The sequence below is a fragment of the Ursus americanus genome, chromosome 15 (assembly GCF_024610735.1).
Source record: "Ursus americanus isolate L20-20 chromosome 15, mUrsAme1.1.p, whole genome shotgun sequence".
Classification (NCBI taxonomy): Eukaryota; Metazoa; Chordata; class Mammalia; order Carnivora; family Ursidae; genus Ursus; species Ursus americanus.
The window spans coordinates 60,380,665-60,403,371 of record NC_142141.1 but is presented as its reverse complement, the minus strand read 5'-3'; the positions used below and the strand labels follow the sequence as shown (position 1 = coordinate 60,403,371).

Below are 22,707 nucleotides of genomic sequence, written 5' to 3'. Positions count from 1 at the left end.
CCCCTGAAAGGCCCCCCGGTGCCCCTTGGCTCCCCCTGAGTCCAAGGGCCCCAGTGCATCTGCAGGGACACCCACAGTTTGGCATCAGCCCACCATGCCTCCGGCCACCCTCGCAGGGGTTCCCATGAGGCCTTTGCCTCCCTGACACTATGTTCGATAGGAGCCCAATTGTGGCTTCCAGAGCCACGCTGGGGCACCACTGAGCCCCAGCCCTGAGCTCCTCCTTGCCGGGCCCACGCCTGGCCCACGATGAGCCCCCACTATGGCTGTTCCTCAGCCTCTATCCCGCAGAGTCCCCCAGAGTCTGGAAAGTGCCAGGACACAGGCTGGGGTCCTCACGCCCTGCCCACTGGGTGGGTGACGCACTTCCCCTCGCCCCCCCCCACCTGCCCCGCCCGAAGCCGCGCTTGCCCTTCCCATGTCCTAGTCCCCTTGGCTGCCTAACCAAGCACCCACACTGGGCGGGTAAACAACAGAGTGTGCCCTCTCCCAGCTCTGGAGAACGGAGGTCGGAGATGGAGGGGTAGGCACTGTCCGGTCCTCCTGAGGCTCTGCGGAGAATGTGTTCCAGGACTCTCCAGCTGCTGGTGCTCGCTGGCAATCCTCGGCATCCCCCGGCCTTTACACGCATCTCCCTGATCTCTGGCTTGACCTTCAAGTGGTGTTCTTCCTGTGTGCACCTCTGTGCTCAAATCTCCCCTTTTCAGAAGGATACCCATTGTATTGGATTAAGGCCAAACTACTGGCCTCATTTCAACTGATTACCTTTGTACGGAACTGATCTCCAAATAAGGTGGCACTGAACTGAGGCACGGGTGATTAGGACTTCCACATACCTTTTTGGAGATATACCATTCAACCTATAACCGGTACTGGTGGGAGGCGAGAGAGACCCCAGCACACCCTCAGGGTGGTACGAGCACAGGTGGGCCCCGGGAAGGAAGCTGCCTCTTGCACTGGGTGCCTGGTCACCTCCCTGGCCTTACCCTAACCCGAGCCCTGCTGCTTGTTTCAATAAAAGAGCTCCTGGGACACCTGGGTGGCTCCGTCGTTGAATGTCCGACTCTTGATCTCAGCTCAGGTCTTGATCTCAGGGTCGTGAGTTCAAGCCCCCATAGGGCTCCATGCTCGGTGTAGAACCTACTTTAAAGAAAAAAAAAAAAGCTCTTACTCTCAAAGCTACCCCCACCATCTTTGGACCCAGTCCTTGGAGAGTCAGACTTGGGGCTTTTTGGAATGACAAAGCAAGGCGGAGTCAGAGCCCCTGAACCCTCAAGGAGCTGAGGCCTTCCTCCTGGAGCCCTGAAGCCGCATCTCTCTTCCATCAAGGCATTTTTTCTCTCAGGAGACTCCACAGTCCTTTGGGCAGCCCTGGTGATCCCCTGCCAGCCAGGCCAGTGGCCAGACAGCAGAGGCCAACTGTGGCAGTGTGGTCTCCAACTGGACCCCCGCTGCCCAGGCTTGAGCTCAGGACAAGCAAGTGTGAGATCAGTCAGAGGTCATCGGAAAGGCGCCTCGGTTCCTGGCGTGGTGAGGGGAGGTGGGGTGTGTAGAAGTGTGTGAGGAGATCAAGGCCTCCTTCCAGGCAGCCGAGAAAGGTCTTCGTGGCAGCACGTCATCGTCCACACGACCAAGAGCAGAAAAATCAAACCGGGCACCATGAACAGTGGCAACGTGTCAGTGAGTCTTTTCCCAGAAACCACCACGGAAGGAGTGAGGAGGGAAGTCAGAGCGTACTTGAGAAGGAAGATTGTGTGGAGCACTCCATCGGCGTCCGCTGACCATCGTCGCCTGGCCCAGCAGCGGCACAAACGGGCATCTTGGCAGCGCTGATGTGTCAGGGAGCCGGGGCTCTGCAGCCACACGGCCGAACTCCAGCTCCGCCAGTTACCCATGCTGTGGTCTTGTCCACATCATGCCCCTTCTCCGGGCTGCAGATTCCTTAGCTGCTGCCTCGCTGGTTAGTTACGAGGCTCCTGGCCGGAAGTGCGCTCAGTGGAGTAATGCCCGATTCCTGTTTACTCTTCTTTAGCCCTCAGGTAATTTTAAAGGACTAGATTTTTATGTTTCACTGCATTTTCAATATCAGATACTCTACGGCCAGTGTTCAAATCCTTCTGGAAAGAGAATCCACGCAGGGCAACCTGCAGTGATCCGGCAGCAGGATTCTGAGACACGCCTCCCAAGGAGCTTGGCGGGGGAGCTGTCCGGACTCCGAAGGTGCTGTGCTGACGTCCCTTCACGGGCAGAGCCGGTGGGGACATGCAGCAGGGCCTTGCCCCGGGGACCAGGGAGCTGGGGCCCTCTCCCAATCCACTCACTTCCCACGAGAAGGCCACGGGGATTTATACCCTGTTCAGAGTTCTGCGTCCATGTCTTTCGCAGAGCTTCAAACCTTCGGGGCACGGTTTGTCTTTTCATCTCATTTGATTCAGCGCATTCCAGCACAATCCAATCTGTCACAGAGATCAAGTGATAACGCTTGATTCCATTTTTGGTCTCACCACTCTCGTGGGGCAAACTGAGGAGCCTTCTGTTCAAAGCATTTTGAAGGACAAGGCTTTTCAATCCACCTTGGGTCTGCATCTGCACGGCGCCGACGCTGTGCCCCACAGTATCCCCGGGGCAGGGCCTTCATGGGCACCCCTGGGAACAGAAACTACATGGCATAGAAAAGAACTATGTCCAGAAGAAGAAATGCAAAGAGGAGAAGGGTAGGGAACTGCCTTTCTGATGTGGGCTAAGACAATCGGATTTGAGGAGGGTGAGCTGAGTGGGGAGGACCCCTAAGAACCTGGTAAGGGGGGCATGTAAAGAAAACTGCCGGCGGGCTGGCACTCACTCAGGCAGCTGGCACTCACTCAGTGCCCTGGACACACCCGACAGCAGCAAGGGCTCCCCGCACCCTGGAGCCTCCAGAGTCACCACGGAGCAGCCTCCCCAGGACAAACCACACTCCAGGTTTGTGCTGCTTTGCCCAGGCTGCCCTAACAAAACACCACAGACTGGGCGGCTCAGACAACAGAAATGCATTTTACCACCGTTCTGGCGGCTGGATGTCCAAGGTCAGGTATCAGCACGGGGCGGCGGGGGGTCGGATGGGGGGGATGGTGAGGACCCTCTTCCCGGCCTGCACACAGACGTCAGCTCACTGTGTGCTCACACGGCACTGGAAGGGACACAGATCTCTCTTCCTCTTTTTTTTTTTTTTTTAAGATTTATTTATTTGTTTGAGAGACAGAGAGTTGAGGGAGGGGCAGAGGCAGAGGGAGAGAGAGAATCTCAAGCAGAGTCCACACTGAGCAGACAGCCTAACACGGGGCTTAATCCCAGCACCTCGAGATCATGACCTGAGCCAAAATCAGGAAACAGCTGCTTAACTCACTGAGCCGCCCAGTCACCCCCTTTCTCTTTTTACAAGGGCACCCGTCCCCCAGGATTAAGTCCGTGCCCTTATGACCTCACTAAACCTTAATTACCTCCGAAGTGCCCTATCTCTACAGAGTGTCAACGTAGGAAGTTTTGAGGGACATATTCAGTCCATAGCATCCTTGAAAAAAAGAGGAAAGAAGGAATAATGAAATATATATATATATATGTGTGTGTGTATATATATATTTGACATATATATGTGTGTGTGTGTGTGTGTGTGTCAAATTAACAAGTGCCCAGAGATAATAGTTAATAAGTGATTAGATCCCATTAGAATGTTTCTTTTTCTATTTGTTTTCTTAGAAGAGACTTGTATTCATACACTACCTATAAACACCCTTTCTACAAATCCTGTGAAACTCCATTCCTGGACATTGAAACGAGAAGATAAGCGTTCTGGTAGGAATGCATGCACAGCTTTGGCTGGGCCTCCGAGCTCTAGAATATACTACATGGACCGCATATAGCACATCACTGTAAAGGTGAACACGCTGTGTTTGCTGCACACGTGCTTTCGGCCAGGTGTGCCCAGCCTGGGACTGGCGTGCCTCTCCCCACCTCCTTGTCCAGCTCTGCAGGCAGGCTGCAGGCAGGGGAACCCTCACTGGTTCTTCTGAAGTGGGTAAGAAATCTCTGCCACGTGCCTGGAGCCACGATTTCAGTGCGAACACCTGGACCAATCTGGGGATGACCCGAATCAATCCATCCAGAAAATGCAGACCTAACAACCTCACCAAGCATGGGGTGGTCTGTGGGAGTTTTTCCTCATACATAAACTGATTTTGATAAAGCACTGAGTGTCTGCTGGGGAATGCATGTCGGGTCACAGGAGCTTCTCCCTGACCCGAGCCGGTCCTGCCTGTTAGCCCTTCCCCCTCCTCCTGCTCGGGGACCACAGTGACATTCTGCTCTGAAGTGGCTGTGACTCAGACGATAGAGTCTGCATCTGCACGGCTCCGACGCTATGCCCCACAGTATCCCTGGGGCAGGGCCTTCATGGGCACCCTTGGGAACAGAAACTACATGGCATAGAAAAGAACTATGTCCAGAAGAAGAAATGCAAAGAGGAGAAGGGTAGGGAACTGCCTTTCTGATGTGGGCTAAGACAATCGGATTTGAGGAGGGGAGGACCTGCACCTGCACGGTGTGGGGGCTCCAGGCAGGGCGGGAGCGGGGAAAGCGGCTGGGCTCTGCAGCCGTGGCCGCTCCGTGAGGCAAGTCCCCCTGGGTTTGTTTCCCTCAGCTTCCACCTGCGCCCAGCGCCCAGCGCCCAGCACCCAGCACCAGCCTGCTTCTGGGAGCACATCCTTTTCAGGAGCTTTTCTGTGAAAAGAAGAGATCAGACTGCTCTTGTTTTCCAGAACATCTGACCTGCTCTCCCTGCTTTTCCCTCAGGCCAGGTGAGATTCCTGATGGTGCTGCTTTGGTTTCCCTCCTTTCGTACCCTTAACTAGCAAGATTTTAATGAGATCGTCAGATCAAGTTGGGCCTTTTGGATCATAATCATGATTGTCATACATTAGAGAGTCATGATGTATTCTTGTGTTGATCAAATATTTATGGGTTCCGGTAAGTGTCTGTGCGTTTTATATTAAGTGATGGTTTGGTCTTCTCTGGATGAATCACGATGTGCCATTTGCCCCCACGATATTTTTCTGTTTATAAAAAGTCCGCTTTTTTTTTTTTCTGGAAATGGGCTAGGTGACTTGACAGATATATTTATTCCATGTGTCAAGGTCTTTTCTAACACATCGTTTGTGTGCAGGAAGACAACGCCCTCACTTACTCTCCTTCCAGCCCCGTATCTGTGGTTGGCTTTACTGGTTTCTGCATTTGGTATTGTCACCTGAGAGGCTCCTATTAGCCATGCGTTCCTTCCCCAGCACTTGTACTCCATGAAGAAAGTCTCATTGCAAAATTTCCCCCGGGAAATCTTCCACTCCAAGTAAACATTCTGGATCCAGGACAAACTATCCTTAACCACAGAAAAATATGGAACTGCCTCATTTCTTAGAATCCTCAAGAAAAAAAAAAGATGGGATTTATTTAGTAAATGAATTACCCATTTTTAAAAATAATTCTAACCCACTAACTAAAAGTTAGTTGAATAATGACTCCAAACAGAATAAAGGTATTAGCTTTTGAGATTATTTTCTGAACTTGCCTTTCAGGGGAACGGATTTCAAAATATTTCTGAATAATCCTTTCCAACTCAAACACAATCTCTTAGATTAATACAATTAATGCCTACACTAAAAGTTAAATATTTTGAATAAATAATAAGTGGCTTATGGTTTTAAAAAACAAAATGGAGAAAAAACTATGACTGCTAAATTTCAGTCTGTGCTTGGACAGAAGCCAACACTCAGTCATTCCCATTAATGTATTCATTGCATCCCCTGCTAGAAGCCACAGACAAATGTGTATTTCTAAACTAGATGTTACCAAAACACCCATTTTGCATTTAGAGATTTGATTTTGAGTAAAATGAGCAGACAATCGTGTTAAAAGAACGTGAAGGGTGGTTATGCTAACATCGGCGCTCAGAGGCAGGCTCCCTGGTTCTTGTTCTCATGAGGAAGCTGGCTGGCACCTTCCCGTGTCACCCCTCTGGGTGTCCCAGGGTGCAGATGGGGCCTCGGCAGCCTCTGGAGCCCTGTGCACCTTTGCTTCAGAAAGTGCCCTCGCCTCAGAAGCAGCTGGAACTTAGATGCAGGCTGGTGGCAACATTTGCCAATGAAGTCTGATCTCAGAGCAGGAGTAGTGAGTGTTCCCAGGCTACCAAGGCATGGACATCGTGAATGCTTCCGGACACCATGACCAGGATCTCCCTGCTCAGGCTCTAAGCCCTTTTATGGCCTCGCCCCGTAGGTGCCCCACTGAGACCCTCGTCCGGGGCCCCAGAAACACAGACGGAATCAGTGCATCGTGATGTACGGATGAATTAATGAAGGGACGCAAGTATGCTGTCCTGAAAACAACAGGATTTTCCATCATCTCTTCTCTCAGCCTTCATCACGGTTTTCCAGAAACTCACTTAAGAACCCCAATACTCACACTCTTCAAATTTTAATCAAATATTCTGTCTAGCTCTGGCCATTTTAGTGAAATATATAGACAGACACAAAACAAGCCTTAGAATTTATTGGTAGAGAACAGAAGTGATGTTGGGGACAAGCGCACACACAAGTAGCAGAAAACCACTTACTGATTATTCTGTATTGCCCCCATTCCCAGCAGACCCTTCCTCTGCCCGGCTCTGTGGCCCACGGGCAGAAGTCCTTGGACTGCATCTTCAAGGTCGCCTCAGCTGACCTCTGACTTGACATTAGGTTCGGCCAGGGAGTCACTGACAGATTTGGGACCAGGAAGAGAGAAAAGTCAAGGTAGTTCTTCCCCCTCTCCCTGCTCCAGCCATATTGCCAGGCTGTGAGTGTGACCCTGCCACCCTGCACCCCACTGCTCCCTGCTGTAGCTCCAGCCATCACCGAAATGGAGCAGAGGCTGGGAACAGCTCCAGAGTTCTTCCTCCCAGGGGGCCGGAGCAGCAGGTGCTGATTCTCTCAACCCCACCACACCTCTGTAGTTTACTGACCAAGGGGCCCTGATGGATGCAGATCCCTCTCTCTCCCACGATATCCAAATGAACCCAAGATTTAAGTACAAAACTTCAGACCATGTGGTCTAAAATAAAATATAAGTAACTCTTCGGGGGTCTTAGGCATCAGGAAGACTCTCAAGCTAGACCTGGAAACCACGAAGGAAAGCAGAGCTATGTCTAAAAACAACTGGACTTCTGTACTCTAAAAATGCCATATGCAACAAAGATAACAAGAGCCTATAGCAGACCCTTCTGCCTTTTTACTCAGCATCTATATTCTATCCCTCTCTATTCTTGATTTCTAATTGAACATGTTTTTTCCAGGAATTCATTTAGCCAGGTGTTCCTGAGGAAACAGCTCACTCCCAGTCCCTGGTATAGGCACTCACAGGTCTACACCTATTACCTTCCTCCATCACCCTGGCCAGCGCTTCGTTTTGACATGGCTGTGTACTTGGCCTATGAGACCTTTGGGAGGTTGGCCCCTCCTTGCCCTCAAAGTTAGTTTCCAATCTCTCTCTCTCTCCCTTTGTTCAAAATAATGCTGTTCATTCCCTCATCACTCACTCATTCATTTACTGATTCCATCTGTACATACTATCAGGGTTGACAGAGGCTTCAATGTCTACATCCAAGACAAAATATATTGAGAACTGTTTAAGAACAGATTTGACTTGAGACAAAGCCCTTCTCCAGTAGTGGAAATCAGTCTTCTAAAAGGAAAGCAGCCTGAAACATCCGTGAAAATCTCCAGCATCTCTCTTGACTGTGGTCGTCCGGGTCAGGGGATCCTCAAAATTATTTAACAAGATCAAAATATAAAAAAAGGAGGACAAGAAAACAAAGAGAGGCTCAGATTCCTGATGGCTGTTTAATATGATAAGAAAAAAGAAGAGAGACATTTTCTATTATTTATTAGCATCCCTCAGGCAGCCAGATCAAAGCTCCAGCTTCTTTAACAAGAGCTGATGTGTTAGCAGCAAACTTTCCGACCCACAGAAGCGGCTGCGGCCATCTGACTGTCAAACAACTTTTCACCTGTGGTCAGTCTGAGGCATTGGGAATACCATGGTTTCCCCCACTGGTGGAAACACAATCTGTTCTACTTCCGATCACCTCTAGCTTTTGAGCAGCAGAAACAAACAAAACAAAACAAAATCAAAAAAATCAGAGTGCCTCACTGATGTCAGATGATGGTAAGTCATACTCCTCTACTGGCCCATCAAACAGAATGAAACCCACCAACTGCACACCGGATGTCCTACGGAAAAACACAGAGCCCTCCATTCTTTTCTTTAACTGAATTTCAATTCCATCCTTATACATGCCTTGTCCTGCCCTTCTTCAGGTTGGCTTTTATGGGTAAGCCTCTCACCCACTCCCTTACCACTAACTCCCCCTCTTCCTGATCATTTCCCCATCGTCACCAAAAGCATTAGCTCATCCTGGATTTACTGAAACTTCCTGTTTTTAACTCGAGTAGCTGTGGCATATACTTGGACAAAGAGTTCAGAATAGTATATAATTAGGAGACACTTTTATAAAAGCTGTAAATAATTAAAATAGATATATATTCACAAATTATGTATATGTGTGTCTTCACTTAACCATAGCAATTATTACTTATTTATTTTTATGTTATTAATATGTCTAGATATTTTAAATATTCATTTTAGGTTATTTATTTTATTGAAAGATTGATATTTGTGGCATTTAGCTAACATCTACTGTTTTGCTTGTCTCTTCCTGGGAAGAGCATCCATCTTTTGGCAAACTGACCCCCACCTCCACATGGTCCTATTAGAGACCATCAGAAAGAAGCAGAACACAGCACATTGGCTAGAGGGTGGGCTCTGAGGCAGACCCTACAAGGTTAGTTCTATTATTCTTCTCATTAAACAGATGAAGAAATTGAGACATTGAGAGGTTCTTTGTCCCCTAAGGTCAGACAGGTCTTTCCTCTATTCATGAGAAACTAATACAAACCCTGCTTCTCCCAGTTTTCAATTATCAAGGTCTATTCAAAACATATCTCTCCATGCTCAGTCAGGAGAGGGAAAAAAATGCCTTACTTTTCTGTAATGCTGAGTTATTTTCCTAAAACCAGTGGCTTGATAAAACAGATATTTATTCTCTCACAGTTCTTGTGGACAGAAGTTGGAATCTAGATGTCAGCAGGGATGTGTTTCAGCAAGGATGTGTTCAGCTGCTGGTGGTGCCCAGGGATCTGTGGCCTCTCTGGTCTTGCAGATGTATCACTCAAACTTCTGTCCCCATCTACACATCACCTTCTCTGCCTCCCCATGTGGTCTTTCCTGTTATTATAAGGACACCAGTCATTGGATTTAGGGCCCATCTTAAATCCAAGATAAGCTTATCTCAAGATCCTTACGTACACCTATAAGCACCCTATTTCCAGTAAGGTCATATTCTGAGGTTCCAAGAGGATGTGAATCCTAGGGGGACAGTATTCAATGCACTACAAATGCTTAGAGCTAAAAGAGAGATTTCACAGTCACTTATTTGCCACATCTCACCGAACTCAACTGCAGTGACATGCCACTTTCTTGAACTAAAGCCAACTTTTGGGGCCCTTCTCTGACCCACTTTGTTTCATTTGTACTCCAATACTTGTCTAATCTTGCCAATCTGACTATGCCTGATGGCAGTCCCCAAAGGCAAGATGGAGCATTCTTAGCTGTGTAGACCTGTGTAGCTTCTCAAATTACATACTGAGTTGAATCACACATGTCTTTGTACATCTCAGTGTAGTACACAGAGTTCTCTCTTAGGTTAAGATCAAATTACAGGTAATGAAAACAGTGAAGAGTGCAAAGAATATATGAAGGCTGTCAGTCTACCTATCTACCTACCTTACATACTTACCAATCTATATATTTGTCCATCCAACCATCCATTTGCCCGTCCATCCACCCATCCACACATATATACATTTACCTGTCTATGTATCTAAGCTATCTATAACTTATCTTTCTGTGAAAGAAATGAATGAATTATTTCGTAGGGAAAAAATATAAGCTCCATGTGAGCAGGGATTTGTTTGTAACGGTGTCTGGAACACAGAAGTTGCTTAATAAATGTTGAGTTCATGAGCATGATATTTCAGTCTTGTACATTTTATAAACCTTTCTTTTTTTAGCTACTCTCTCTAACCCACACCCCCCAAAATAAATATCAAGGTCCATTAAAATTCACATGAAAAAAGCCCTAGATATGGATAAAAATCATAATTGTATATCAAAGTTAATGGCTTCATTATTTAAAAAAAATTAAAACACCTATAAGTAAAACATAAAAGCTTGAAGTGGTTGTTTGTTTAAGAAATTACTTTAAAAGAAACAAATACATCCAAAAACATTATTCATTTGGAAGAGGCCCTTTGAAAGTAGATTGGCTTCAGATGACATTATTTAATTTCATGGGAATGAAACTGAAGAGGAGCAAATAAACCCATTCTGTTTATTTTATTTTGACATTCAGTTGAATGAAATGAGGCTCTGATTAACAATGAGCAATCAAAATCCATGAGTCAGGGATGGAACTAAATAACACATTTTTTGAAAAGCTACTAACTGTAAGATGCCTGAAAAATACATGAAAGATTACATGATCAGAACTGCCAGTCTTTCAGATGATGATCCCAACTCTTGGAGGAGCCATTCTTTCTAGTTATTCTGAGTTCTATGGGTTTTGTGATACTCCAGTCTCTTCCTGAAAGAACAGACAGCATCATCCGGTTAAGGGATGAAGTCATGGTCTGTGCGTTTCTGCCCCATCACCTGACAAACTATCTATAACCCGGTGTTTCCTTCCCTTAACCTCTTTTTCTCTCACCTACCCTTTGTTCCAGAACCATGGGGCTTTCCACAATCCAAAAGGGAGATCCCTGTGCCACCTGCCTGTCCAAAAAGGAACTTCCTGGTCCACTAGGGCCCCACACTGGGTTGGCTCTTCCTCATGTCTTCTCAAGGCTCCCCACGCATTCCCAGCAGGTCTGTGCCCCCATGCCCCCTTCTCATCTGAGCTCAAATACTTTCCTCCATCCCGTTGGGTCCTTGTCTTCGGCTGTTTCCTTCACAGCAGACATCCCACCCACTCTATGTGTAGATGTGTCTGTCACCCCCACTTGAATCTAAGTGCCTATCTCCAGAGCCTAGAACAGAGCTTGGCACAGGAGAGGAGCACAGTGAACACGTGTCCTGCTGCAGGTCAGCATGGAAGAGGGAGGGACCTGGGTGGGGTGGTAGATTGGTGGGATCCATGTAGGGCCCAGCTATTTCAAGTCTTGTAGACCATAGAATATAGATTTTATCCTAAAGGTGTTGAGAAGGCATTGAAGACCTTGAGCAAGGGAGTAATGATGATATGTCCAGCTCAAGAGGACCTTTTAGCCATGTAAAAGGTATCACAGTAAAGTATGGGGAGAGGCAGGCAGGTAAGACAGGAAGTTAGCATTGGTAACCCGGTAAGAGATGCCAGTGAGTTCTGTCAGAGTAGACATGATGGTAGGAGCCAGACAGGTTCAGATTTGTGTGTACTTTGAAGCCATGGCTGAAAGACAGGGCTAATGGATTGGAGGTGAGTGTGAGAGAAGGACAACTAAGGAGGACCCCAGGGTCTTGGGCCTGAGCTTCTGGCCACCAGCAGAAGTGCCCTCCTCTGAGAGGAGAAGATGGAGGGAAGAGCTCGTTTAGAATGGAAAGTAATGAGAACCTTTACAGACATGTCACATCAAAACATCTCTCAGGCACACAAACAGAGACAGCAAGGAGACCGTCACAATGGAATGTCCGAAGTTCAAGCGGAAACGGGGGGGGGGGGATCATTTGGGAGTCACTAGCGTATAATGGGCATCAAAAGCAAGGTGTTGGTGAGAACACCTAGGAACGAGGATAGACAGAAAAAAACAGTCCAAGGAGTGAGCCACAGGGCTGGAAAGAGGAAGAAGACCAAGTCAAGGAGGGTGAGAAAGGACAGGGCAGGACGTTCCTACAGGAGAGGGTGAGGCTTTCGCTCTAACAAGAAGCAAAGACATGAAGAGGAAAAGGGTACGCAGAATCTCAGGCGGTTCTTATTTTATCTTCTGTTTTTCTTTAAGGTGAGATAGAGCACAATACAGTCTTCGGCGGATGGGAATGAGCCAGGGCCAGAGGAGATACTGATGCTGAAGAAAGAAAGGATAATATGAGTGCAGACTTGAGCAGTTAGGCTTGTACAAGAGCAGTTACAGTGAGGATGAAATAGGGCACGAAGACAGAAAGACCCATGAAAAGGACTAATGGATAAGAAAGAATGCCCTGGTGATGCAGAACAATAAACCACTAACACTATGAAAATGCACTGCCCATAAGTATCTACAGTTTTTTTTCAGGAACAGTTGAGTGCCCCTCCAGAAAGCATTTGTCCCACATAATTGTTTGTAAGGTGCAAAGCAAAGCAAAGCTCCCGCTTCTCTGGCTAAGCACCGCACACTATTGCTCATGAACGTACATTCCCCGGTTTCCGAATGTGTGACTCATGCCAGAGGAAGTGGCCAGAAAATGGGCATGTTCGTGACTGTCCCTCTTCTGTTATGATGTCCACTAACGCTCCGGGTGGTGGCGCCCGACTCCTAACAGCTTCTCTATGGACAACGTTTCCATCAGTTCCTTCCCATTCTTATGTTTCAGAAAGATATTTGTCCCCTGGCAGAACCATGTCATTATCACCTGTCTTACCCTGGGTTTCTTTAAATATGTATTTCTTCTAGAACGCCTCTTCTTTTGGTTTTTGCTGGATAAGATCCTCAGATGAGAGACGAAGACACTCTCAGGAAACCCAGATTTGACAGCCGCTCAATCACTTCCGGCTCTGACCCCCGGAATGAGTCATTTCAGTTCTGAGCTGTTTGTTTCCCTGAACTAGGAGCAGTCACACCTGCCTGGACAGTTGTCATTAGATTAAGTGAGAGGAAGCAGGGGACTCCCGATGCATGCGGGGAATCCAAGAGGTACCAAACGAGGAACACCATCATTTCTTTTAAAAAGCTGTGGATGCTGGAGCTGGCTGGGAACAAGGCGCGCTGTTCTTACCAGCCACTCCAGGATTATTCCAAAATCATCCACACAACAGCTAATTTTTGAACGCTGTCCTTTTCCTTGTACGTGCTTGTAACGTCACAGTACCAAGACTCTGAGGATCACCACCCCTTTCATTTCACACATTTCCTGTCTGAATATTTTGTATCCAGAGGGTGTATTGGGTTTGGCATTAAGTCCCACCCAAGAAATTAGCTGAAAAGTTGACTCCCTTGTTTCAGGTTTCAATTAAACAACTTACTTGATAGCCTTTAGCCCTTAAAGTACCAATAAAAATGGACCAAAGAGGGATATGAATTTGGTGATGGTACTACTTTTGCTTGTTTGTTTTGACGACATTTACATTGTCACCCAGAAGAATTCCAAGCCCATGGAACAGCTCAGTGAACAACACGGGCACTGCAAGGGCCCAGAAGTCTGTCTCCACGGCTAGAACCTGGAAAGGTGTGTGGGAAGAGGCACAGTCTAGAAAGCCCGTCAGAGAACTGAATTCCCAGTTCTTGCATCTGCTCTATTCTGTCATGTTCCAACATGAACTGGATGGCACATTGGAAAGCGGGGCATTTGAGGAGAGTTTCTTTACCCAAAGATTATTTACAAAAGTTAGGTATAGGAGCACCACAAGGCAGGGCTCTGTAAAGCGGGGCTTGCCCCAGCAAAGCTGTTGCCAAGCCCAGGTTTGAAAAGAGGGACGGGAGCAAATGCCAGGCTGCAGGAGGAGTCCTGTAGCTCCGTCACCTGGAGAGAAGTCAGCCCAGGGGATCTCACAGAGAGGACACCAGGAGAATATACCTTTACTTCCTGCCAAAGCCTCCTAGTGGGCAAACCAAAACGGAAGTCAAGGTCAGAGAGCCAGGGAGCAGGGAGGAGTGAGGATGCGGAGAGCCAAGAGGTCAGAAACCTGCACATTCCGCAAGAGAAACTAGCAACTCCGAACCTCAATTCCTCAGCTGCAAAATAAGAACAATGATAAGGCCTACCCTGTGGGTTATGATTAAATTATAGAAAACACTTGAAACTCAGACCTTAGCATGTAAAAATTCATCATACGTGGTTGCTGTTGACGCTGTCATCATCTACCTCCTCCAAGAAAGAGGACAATGCCGTTGGCACAATGTCAAGGGGCAAAGTTTGAAAAGCGGGTGATAAAGCAGGGAAAGACTATTCACGGAAAGACTGACTGATCACGCCCGGTGTTCTTCTCTGCTTCTTCGGACTCTAGACTTCATAAAGGAAGTCGCAGCAAAACGAATCCTCAAGGAGCTAAAGCAAAGAAGGGGAAACATGGAGAAAGTAGTGCCTCGGAGGTTCAGAGAAGGAGAGCACATGGGGGCTTCTGAACTGCAAATATTTCCAAAAGTTTGCGAAGGAGAGGGAGGCTGAGGAATAGGGAGGCCAGCAGGAAAGGCAGGGGGAGGCTGGAAATGCGCAGGACGGCAGGCATGGGCTGGAGTTTTATCATAGAGACAATGGATCCACTGCATTATTTTAAGCAGGTTTATGACTTGGGAGCTTTTCTCTTTAAAAAAAATTAATCAAAAAATATTAGGATTCAAATAGGGGATATCACTATACATCCTGCAGCCACTAGAACTATAACAAGAGAATACCATATGCAATTCTATGCTCATAAATTCAACAACTTAGAAAATAGACCAATTCCTCAGAACCGCTAACTACTAAAACTCAATCAAGAGGAAAACGATAAGCTAAAATGCCCTGTAACCACTAAACACATTTAAACTGCCAGCAATTTCTAGGGCCTCGTCCTCCCCTGCATTCACCTGGTGAGTGGGGAAAGGGGACCCCTGGAGAAGGCACACCCATATTTACTGGCCCTGACCTGGATATTTCACATCTCACTTTGTCTCACAAAGTCATGTGGCCCCAATCTGGAAAATACAGTCTAGTTGTGGACCTAGAAAGAGAGCATGGACGCTGGTGAGCACACAGGGAGAGCCGTAAGGAGGGTCTCCTCTCAGCATGTGAGAGCTGACTAATAGTACTGATCATCACCATCATCACTGTCGTCACTGCCGCCACCGCTGCTGACGCCGCTGCCAGCACCAGCATCAGCTTCATCACGTGCTAACATCTACTGACCATCATTACGCCAAGGCACTGCTCTAAGCCTAAATGTCTATTAATTCATTTGAACTCCACAATGGCCCTATGAGGGGGATACCTTTCTAATTTCAGTTTTCAGACAAGGAAACCTAGACCAAGAGGGACTGAGAGACTTGCTGGAAACCTGAAAAAGCCACAGACAGAGACGGGGTGGGGAACAGCAGACAAACAGAGGGGAGGCTTGGGAGCCAGAGGCTGGCCCTTAGAGGGGTACGTGGAGGAGGACCCCAAACTCGTCAAGAGCTGTAGGCTGTTAGGCTGTTCGGTTGTGATGGGCAGGAACAGGAGGACCAATAGCCACGGTGTTCCAGGAGCTCCCCTGGGAGCGATGCTGTGACTCCCTCCTCCCTGTCTGTCAATGCCTCTGGTTTTTATATCTACCTATCCAGTCAGCTTGATAGATTCTTCCTTACCTAATTTCTCAGTCAAGAACTTTTCCATCTTGACTTGCTCTCTTACCTCAGCTCCTCATTTTAGTTACAATAACCAACTAAATTGTTAAGAGGTGAAATAGATGGACTTTCAGGTGGCTTCTTTTCATTCTTTAAAACCTCAGAAATTACTTGCTTTAGGTAGAGTTTTGACCTGACCCAACACTGGCTAGCCATCTGATCTCCTTACAGGTGCGTTACACATTCACAGACGTGCCATACAAAGTGGAGGTCTGCCGACAGGCTCATCGCTCAAAACCATGGAGCTCGTACCGCTGGCCCGATCAGGAGAACCTGCCACCTCATCTCCCTTACCTGCCAAGGTGGACTCAGGTCAAATGAATAAGGTCCACGTCTTCAAATCCAAGAAATAACAACATAGCTTTATCTGCTTATCAATAGCACCTTTGCAGGAGCAGCCCTGCCCACACCCTCACTGACCCCACCTGACTCATCATGAGGAATAAGGAAGTGGAGCAACAAAAGAACCTGCCAGAAAAAAAGCCTTTAAATTTTGCATGGAATGTGAATCGTGCTTTGTGGGACAAAAAAAAAAAAAAAAAATTTTGTATATGTGCCTTTGTAGATCAAGAGAATTTCTACACAGAACAGCCAAAAATGATAAAAGACACATTAATATGTCCATGTATGAAAAATTACACACTGTAAGAGTCTTGCTTTCCTCCCTGAGGCCTCCATTCGTGGACGTTAAACAAAAACTAAAAAGGGCCTTCCAATCAAGATGTTGTCATTGCTAATTTTTAAGAATGTCAAAATGTGCTCGTGCCTTCATACCTGCAAGAATAACTGCCAAATCACATCAAACAACGGATGAGTCTCACCCACGTGTAAGGTGCCCAGACCCACGAGCAAACCACGCATGTGTGGAACACACCACAGCTCACGTCAGGAGATTCTGCTTGTCTGCTCAAAGTAGTATGGGAATTCTTGATGTGCTTCTCATGGAACCCCATGTCCAGTGTTTGGATGCTTCCATACACTCGGGTGGCAATGGGGTATATGGATTTTCATGGCATAGGTGTAGTTCTATCGATTTTCCTTTGGAAGGCTCAGACTCTGATGTCCTCATTGTTAGACACACCAACTGATGTCATGAGTCAATGACACAGATATTAATCTCAGTCTACAAACTCAAGAAGTTAAGAAAGAACATTTTTTAAATGTCTCTTAAATCTTGTTACTTCTAACTCTAAGTCATTATCTTGATGGAGACAGAGGTCATCCCATCCCAGTTATCATCAGGGACCTTCCCTCTCCTGGTCACTTTGCTGCAGGAAACCATGCTTGGCCACAGCTTTAGGTGGCCTCTTTGTTTATGGGCTACAAATCCACATTGGTTAGCATGAGGATGTCCTTTGTTCCTGTCTGAGGCACATCTTGAGACCTCTGTTGCTTGGGGGCTTCCATGCCATATTGGGGACATGAAGTCATTGAAAAGACTAGAAATCCCAGTGCATGTGGTTCTCACAGCCAGAGTGTGGGTGATTACACTGGGGAGCAGGTCCAAGTTATACCATCTTCCTCCCTTCTCAGGCTACTCAGCCCCAGAGAACCTGTCCCTCTCACCCCACGTTTTCCTGGCTCCCACTTTGCCCACAGTCCTCCGGCCCTCCCTCTGGGGTTAGCAACATTAAACAGGAGCCAACATTTTCACCAAGAATAGCTTTACTTTTAAAACTTCCCAGAAATGAGGAAAAATATTAATATTCCATCATTCTAATGCATGAAAAAAAGAATGACAAAGCAGTTATGTTTCCATATTAAAATGGTCTGAAGTGTCATTTCCTGCCGTAGGTGAGATATTTTCGGTTAATCTGAGCAACAATCGAGTGACTAGAGTGAGCTGGAGAGTTTCTAGTGCATGGAGATTCTGCAGTTACGAAGGATTGCTTCATTAAAGGCATTTTTATTCCTAGTCTCTTTTTCTCTATTAATAAATATCCAAAACAATATTTTTTTGCAAGTTTGCATGGACTGTCTGTCTGATTTTATTGTAGGATTAGTGGACTGTATAATAAAATACTTGAAATAGCATCTCTTAGAGATCTAAGGCCCATCCCACAACTCCTCTCCTTCTCTGTGAAGCAGAAAAGGATACCCAATGAGGACGACTCTGAGGGGTCAAGGCACTTAATCTGGCCACAACAAGCGTCACAGTAAAACCATTCACTGAGCCTAGGAATTCTGACTTCAGGCCAATAAAACACATTTTTAATGTCTTCTAAAATTTGGTGCAACCACTTGCCCTCTTGAGCACTTTCAAAATCATACAAAACCAACCAGTTGATAGAAATTTTTAAAATGTACTGTTTAAAGAACCCTAATATATACACACACATGCACTTGCTCATAAGCTGTGGGCACACTTCCTCAACTCCCAGCACAACACTGACCACACAGTTGGCATTCAAAAAATCAATACCTGGATGAATAAATGAGTAGCAGCTCGAAGTTTTAGAAGCTCAAAGTTTAAGTTGCTTAAATATTAATATTTTTACCCAAAATGCAAGTATTGAAGAATATACTGGGGAATACATGTTAAAACAATTCACTAGAATATATAGAATTGTGTTTCTTTCACCAACTTGTCAAAATACGTACCCAGCTTATTCTCCAAATAAGAAGGTTAAAACCAAAATGAAATACCATGTTCAGTCAAGACCAGAAGGATTTACTCCCAAGTCTCCAAAAATGTCTTCAAAAATAGAGAAAGGGAAGAGCCAAACTCAAAAGTAGTTCAATCTATTTTCACCCTAAATGTGAACCAGGTCTTTGGATGGTTTGGAGAAGCCTACAGGAGGCCGAGCATTGCAAACAGCACATGAACCATGAAGCCATACACTGATCCATTCCACAAATCTTGTTAAGCTCTACCATGTGCACAGCAGTGTCCTAGGCACTTGAACACGTCAGCGAACACTTGGAAATTCTTGCTTGTGGAGCTCCTATCCTCCCAGGGTGAGATACAATATATGAGAACTTACATGAACTATTAGGAAGGTGAAAAATGCAATGGAATAATGAAATGTGTAGACATTTCACAGAGACCTGGGTACAATTTTAAGGAGGGTGGTCAGAGTAGACTTCATTTAGAAGTTTACTTTTAAGCAAAAGTTTACATTTAAGCAAACCCTTGACGGAGAAAAGGGAATTAGACACACAGCGAGACTGACTCATGAAAGGGCATGATATGTTAAGGAAGCATGTGGAGAGAACTGCTTTAGACTGTGAAATCGTCTCTTCAGGAGAATTTTAGACCTCACCCCATTAACAACCCAGAATAGGGGATATTCACTTCTACCAAAAGTTGATATATAGTCAGTGATTCCCAGATACCATGCAGTGAATTGGTTTCATTAATTTCCCCAAGGAAACTTTTTAGAAGGACTTTTGATACCTATACTGTGGAATTCAGAAGTCTGGACATTAGTCCTGGAATTTGTTTCTTTTTAATCACCCCAGGTTGCTGGTACACAATAAGTGTGGGAGGTGATTGGACTCGATTACTTCTGAAGGCTCCTTCATGTTGCATGGATCTCCTTCCTTAAAACTCAGTGCCTTCACACAAGGAGAGTTTCCTTCTTGCTGTTGCAACACCCATGAAGTGTGAGCAGAGGGGTTCCATGCAGTCAAGGACATGCACTCCTTCTATAAAATCTTACACCAATTTCTAGGGCCTTGTTCTCCCCTGCATTCCCCTGGTAAGTAGGGAAAGGGGGCCCCTGGAAACGGCACACCCACATTTACTGGCCCTGACCTGGATATTTCTCATTTAACTTTGTCTCACAAAGTCATGTGGCCCCACGTAGATGCAAGATCTGGAAAATACAGTCTAGCTGTGGACCTACAAAGAGAACACGGATGCTGGTGAGTGCACAGGGAGAACTGTAAGGAGGGTCTCCTCTCAGTGTTTGAGAGCTGATTAATAAAACCAATCATCACCATCGTCACTGTCATCATCATCCTTTGTTAATACTTATTGAACATCATTATGCTGAGGCACTGTTCTAAGCCTAAAAGTCTGTTAATTAATTTGAACTGCACAATAGCCCTATGAGATAGATATCTTTCTAATTTCAGTTTCTAAATGAGGAAACAAGACCATGAGGCACTGAGACATGGCCAGGGATGGTACAGGTGGAGGATGAAACCAGACAGTGTTCACAACGTCATCCTACAGAATGATCTCTGGTTCCTCCATGGGTTGCCTCGGAAACTCTCAATAATATGCTTTTAACTCAACTTCCTGTTCATTGACTGTCACCAGAAAACAATATTTGCATTAACTTAGGAGATGGAAAAAGAAAAAACAGGAAATATACGGGAAATAAACAGGAAGGTTAGAAAAAGCACAGAGACAGAAATATCATAGAAAAGAGCATGCAATCAAAAGCTGATATATTAAAAGATTAATAAGATAGACCACTGGCAAACTGATCCAATGCAAAGTAAGGATGCGCAAGGTGTGGAACAGAGAGGGGGAAATGATCACGGATACAGTAGAGATTTAAAGTAATAATAATAACAATGTAAAATAGTGTCAGTGTCAGTCCTTATGCAGTAACAAACTTGAAAACCTAGTTATGCAGTAAAAACTTAAAAACTTAATTCAAATTGATACATCCCTAGAATATATAAAATGCCAACTGGCACAAGAAAAATAGATATCTTGCATAAATCCATAAATTTCAAGCAAATTGGTCTCTCTTTAAAAAAAATAAGCACAACAAACCGAAACAGGCTTAGCTTTCTTTCTAAGTGTGCTCCACCACACCTAGAAAAGCAGGTGTCGCAGAACAAATACAAAGCTCTAAACATGCATATATTCACTCCAAAACTAGGAGACCAATGTAAGTAATAAGATGTACAGCCTCATTCACTCATGAATGTAGATACAAAGATCCTTAAATAAAATAGTGGCTAGCCAACTCCAATAGCTTATTAATGAAAATAAAACATCATTAACAGGGAGAATTGATCCTAGGAATGCAAAAATAGTTCACCATTTTTAAGAGTTACTAACATAGCCTCAATAGACTACAAGATAAAAAAAATAAAATGAGCATCCCAATCAAGCAAAGAATAATTATAACTAGGTGTTAAAACTTAGCAAATAAAAATCTAACAAAAAAACAAGAACAGAAAGTAAAAGCCTACACGTATTCAATTTAAGATCAGGAAAAAATCCCACTGTCAACTCCACTTGAGCATACTTCCTGATAAGGGAGAAAAATAAATATAAGAATGGGAGAAGGAAGAGATATAACTGTAATTACTTCAAGAGGTCATGAACGTCTACCTAGAGAAGCCAACACAATCAACAATCTATTAGAACAAATAAGAGTATTCCGGAAGGTGGCAGAACACAGGGTAAATCTAAAAAAATTATGTACTTCATCTCCAAAAAAATGTTAAAAACAAGATCCCTAATTCATAAACAACAATTTTATAAAGTGTCTAAAATATCTCAATCAATCATTAAGGCATTCAAAAAGACCTAGTAACGATAACCATAAGTTACTGGTGCAATCAATGGCAAAAAAGACCAAGGAAAGAAAACAGAGTGGTAATATGTTGGAACTTATGTGATAGTAATGGACCCACGAATCCTGGAGAAATATTGTTCAGTAGGATTGTTGGTAAACCTGGCTCAATATATGGTGAAAAATAAAACTGGATCTTTACTTCACCTCATACATGGACTAGAGACTCAAATGTGACAGGTGAAACTAGCAAGTTACAAGAAGAATGGTGAGAAGTACTTTTGGATCTAAAGATGGGAAAGGCTACTTGAACAAACCTGCAGCATAGCCTGTTTGGCCTTTCCTCTATGTTGTAGACAATTTCCTTGATTTCATCTAGTCATTCAACTGGAATTTTTATTTTAACAATTCATATTTTAGAAGAAAATAGAGTTAAATGTAGACTGTGACGCTAGTTACTACAGAAAGATTACAACTCCGTGCCTCAGTTTTGTCATCTTTAATAAACGAAGAGAGAAACTATACCTACTTCTGAAGATTGTCATGGGAATTAAATGAGGATGGATGGATGGATGGATGGATGGATGGATGGAAACAGACAGACATATGTGCTTGGAACAATGTCCAGCACATAGTAAGCATTATGAAAATATTATTATTTATTAATATTATTTTATACCCTAAAAGTGATTTACTACTCGAGTATTTCTATTGCAAGACTTTGGTTTGGTTTTATGGATATAACATTTCTAGGAGGATTTGAAGGGACTAATGAACATCATTCTTTTTTCCTCACCCACATTCTAAGCCATCTAGGAGAAAACATCAGGGGAAATGATTGATATGAAGATAGTACTTTTTTATCATTAAGCCGACACTGAAGACCATGGCTTCAGTCATCTCGCCAAGTGGTCTTAATCCCTAGCCTCAGAATTAGCCAGATTCACCTGGCCACCATCACTAGCAGGGCTGAGACACACAGGGCTCCCCTCGCAAAGACAGAACCTGTGCCCTGAGCTTGGCCCATGACTAAGAGAGGAGAGGACGCAGGTCCTCAAGCACACAGATCTGAAAGAAGGGGGTGGGCCGCACCTGCTCCTTATGGCCCTCAAGCTCATCAACCTGGGCAGTTGCTCCTCTGCCCCTGGGTGGCTTACCACAGCTCACGTTTGTTCTTCACTCGTTCTCACAATGTCCGGTACAAGTCCAGACAACCATCCAGTGTAACTCTCTTCTGCAGAGGCTCTACCATCCTATAATTGCCCCACCTGCAACATGCAGCTTCTGCAGTGTACTTAGCAGAGGGGACACTGGAGGGTCTTGCAACCAACTGTTAAGTGCCTCAGCTCAGAAGTGACACACATTGATTCCACCTCAGCCCATTGGCAAGAACAAGATATGTGGCCTAGAGTGGGTTCAAGAGTATCCCTTCAAAATTAATGTCTCCAGGAACCTGTGAATTTAACCTTATTTGGAAAAAGAGCCTCGGTCTATTTACAATTTTTTAAAAGAAT

At 45.2% G+C, this 22,707-nt stretch overlaps 1 protein-coding gene across 6 annotated transcripts in view; it reads right to left on the bottom strand.

Moving 5' to 3' along the window:
- Positions 1 to 22,707, bottom strand: part of MED10 (mediator complex subunit 10) — a 206,265-nt gene that overhangs the window by 58,096 nt on the left and 125,462 nt on the right. The window contains exon 4 of one of the 6 annotated variants that reach the window (XM_087867994.1): positions 1,152 to 10,765. The exons of the other annotated variants lie outside the window; for them this stretch is intronic. Coding sequence (XP_087724120.1) covers positions 10,736 to 10,765 — 30 coding nt within the window. The 3' untranslated portion in view covers positions 1,152 to 10,735. Of the gene's footprint in view, positions 1 to 1,151; positions 10,766 to 22,707 lie in introns of those variants that run through there. 6 annotated transcript variants of the gene reach the window in all.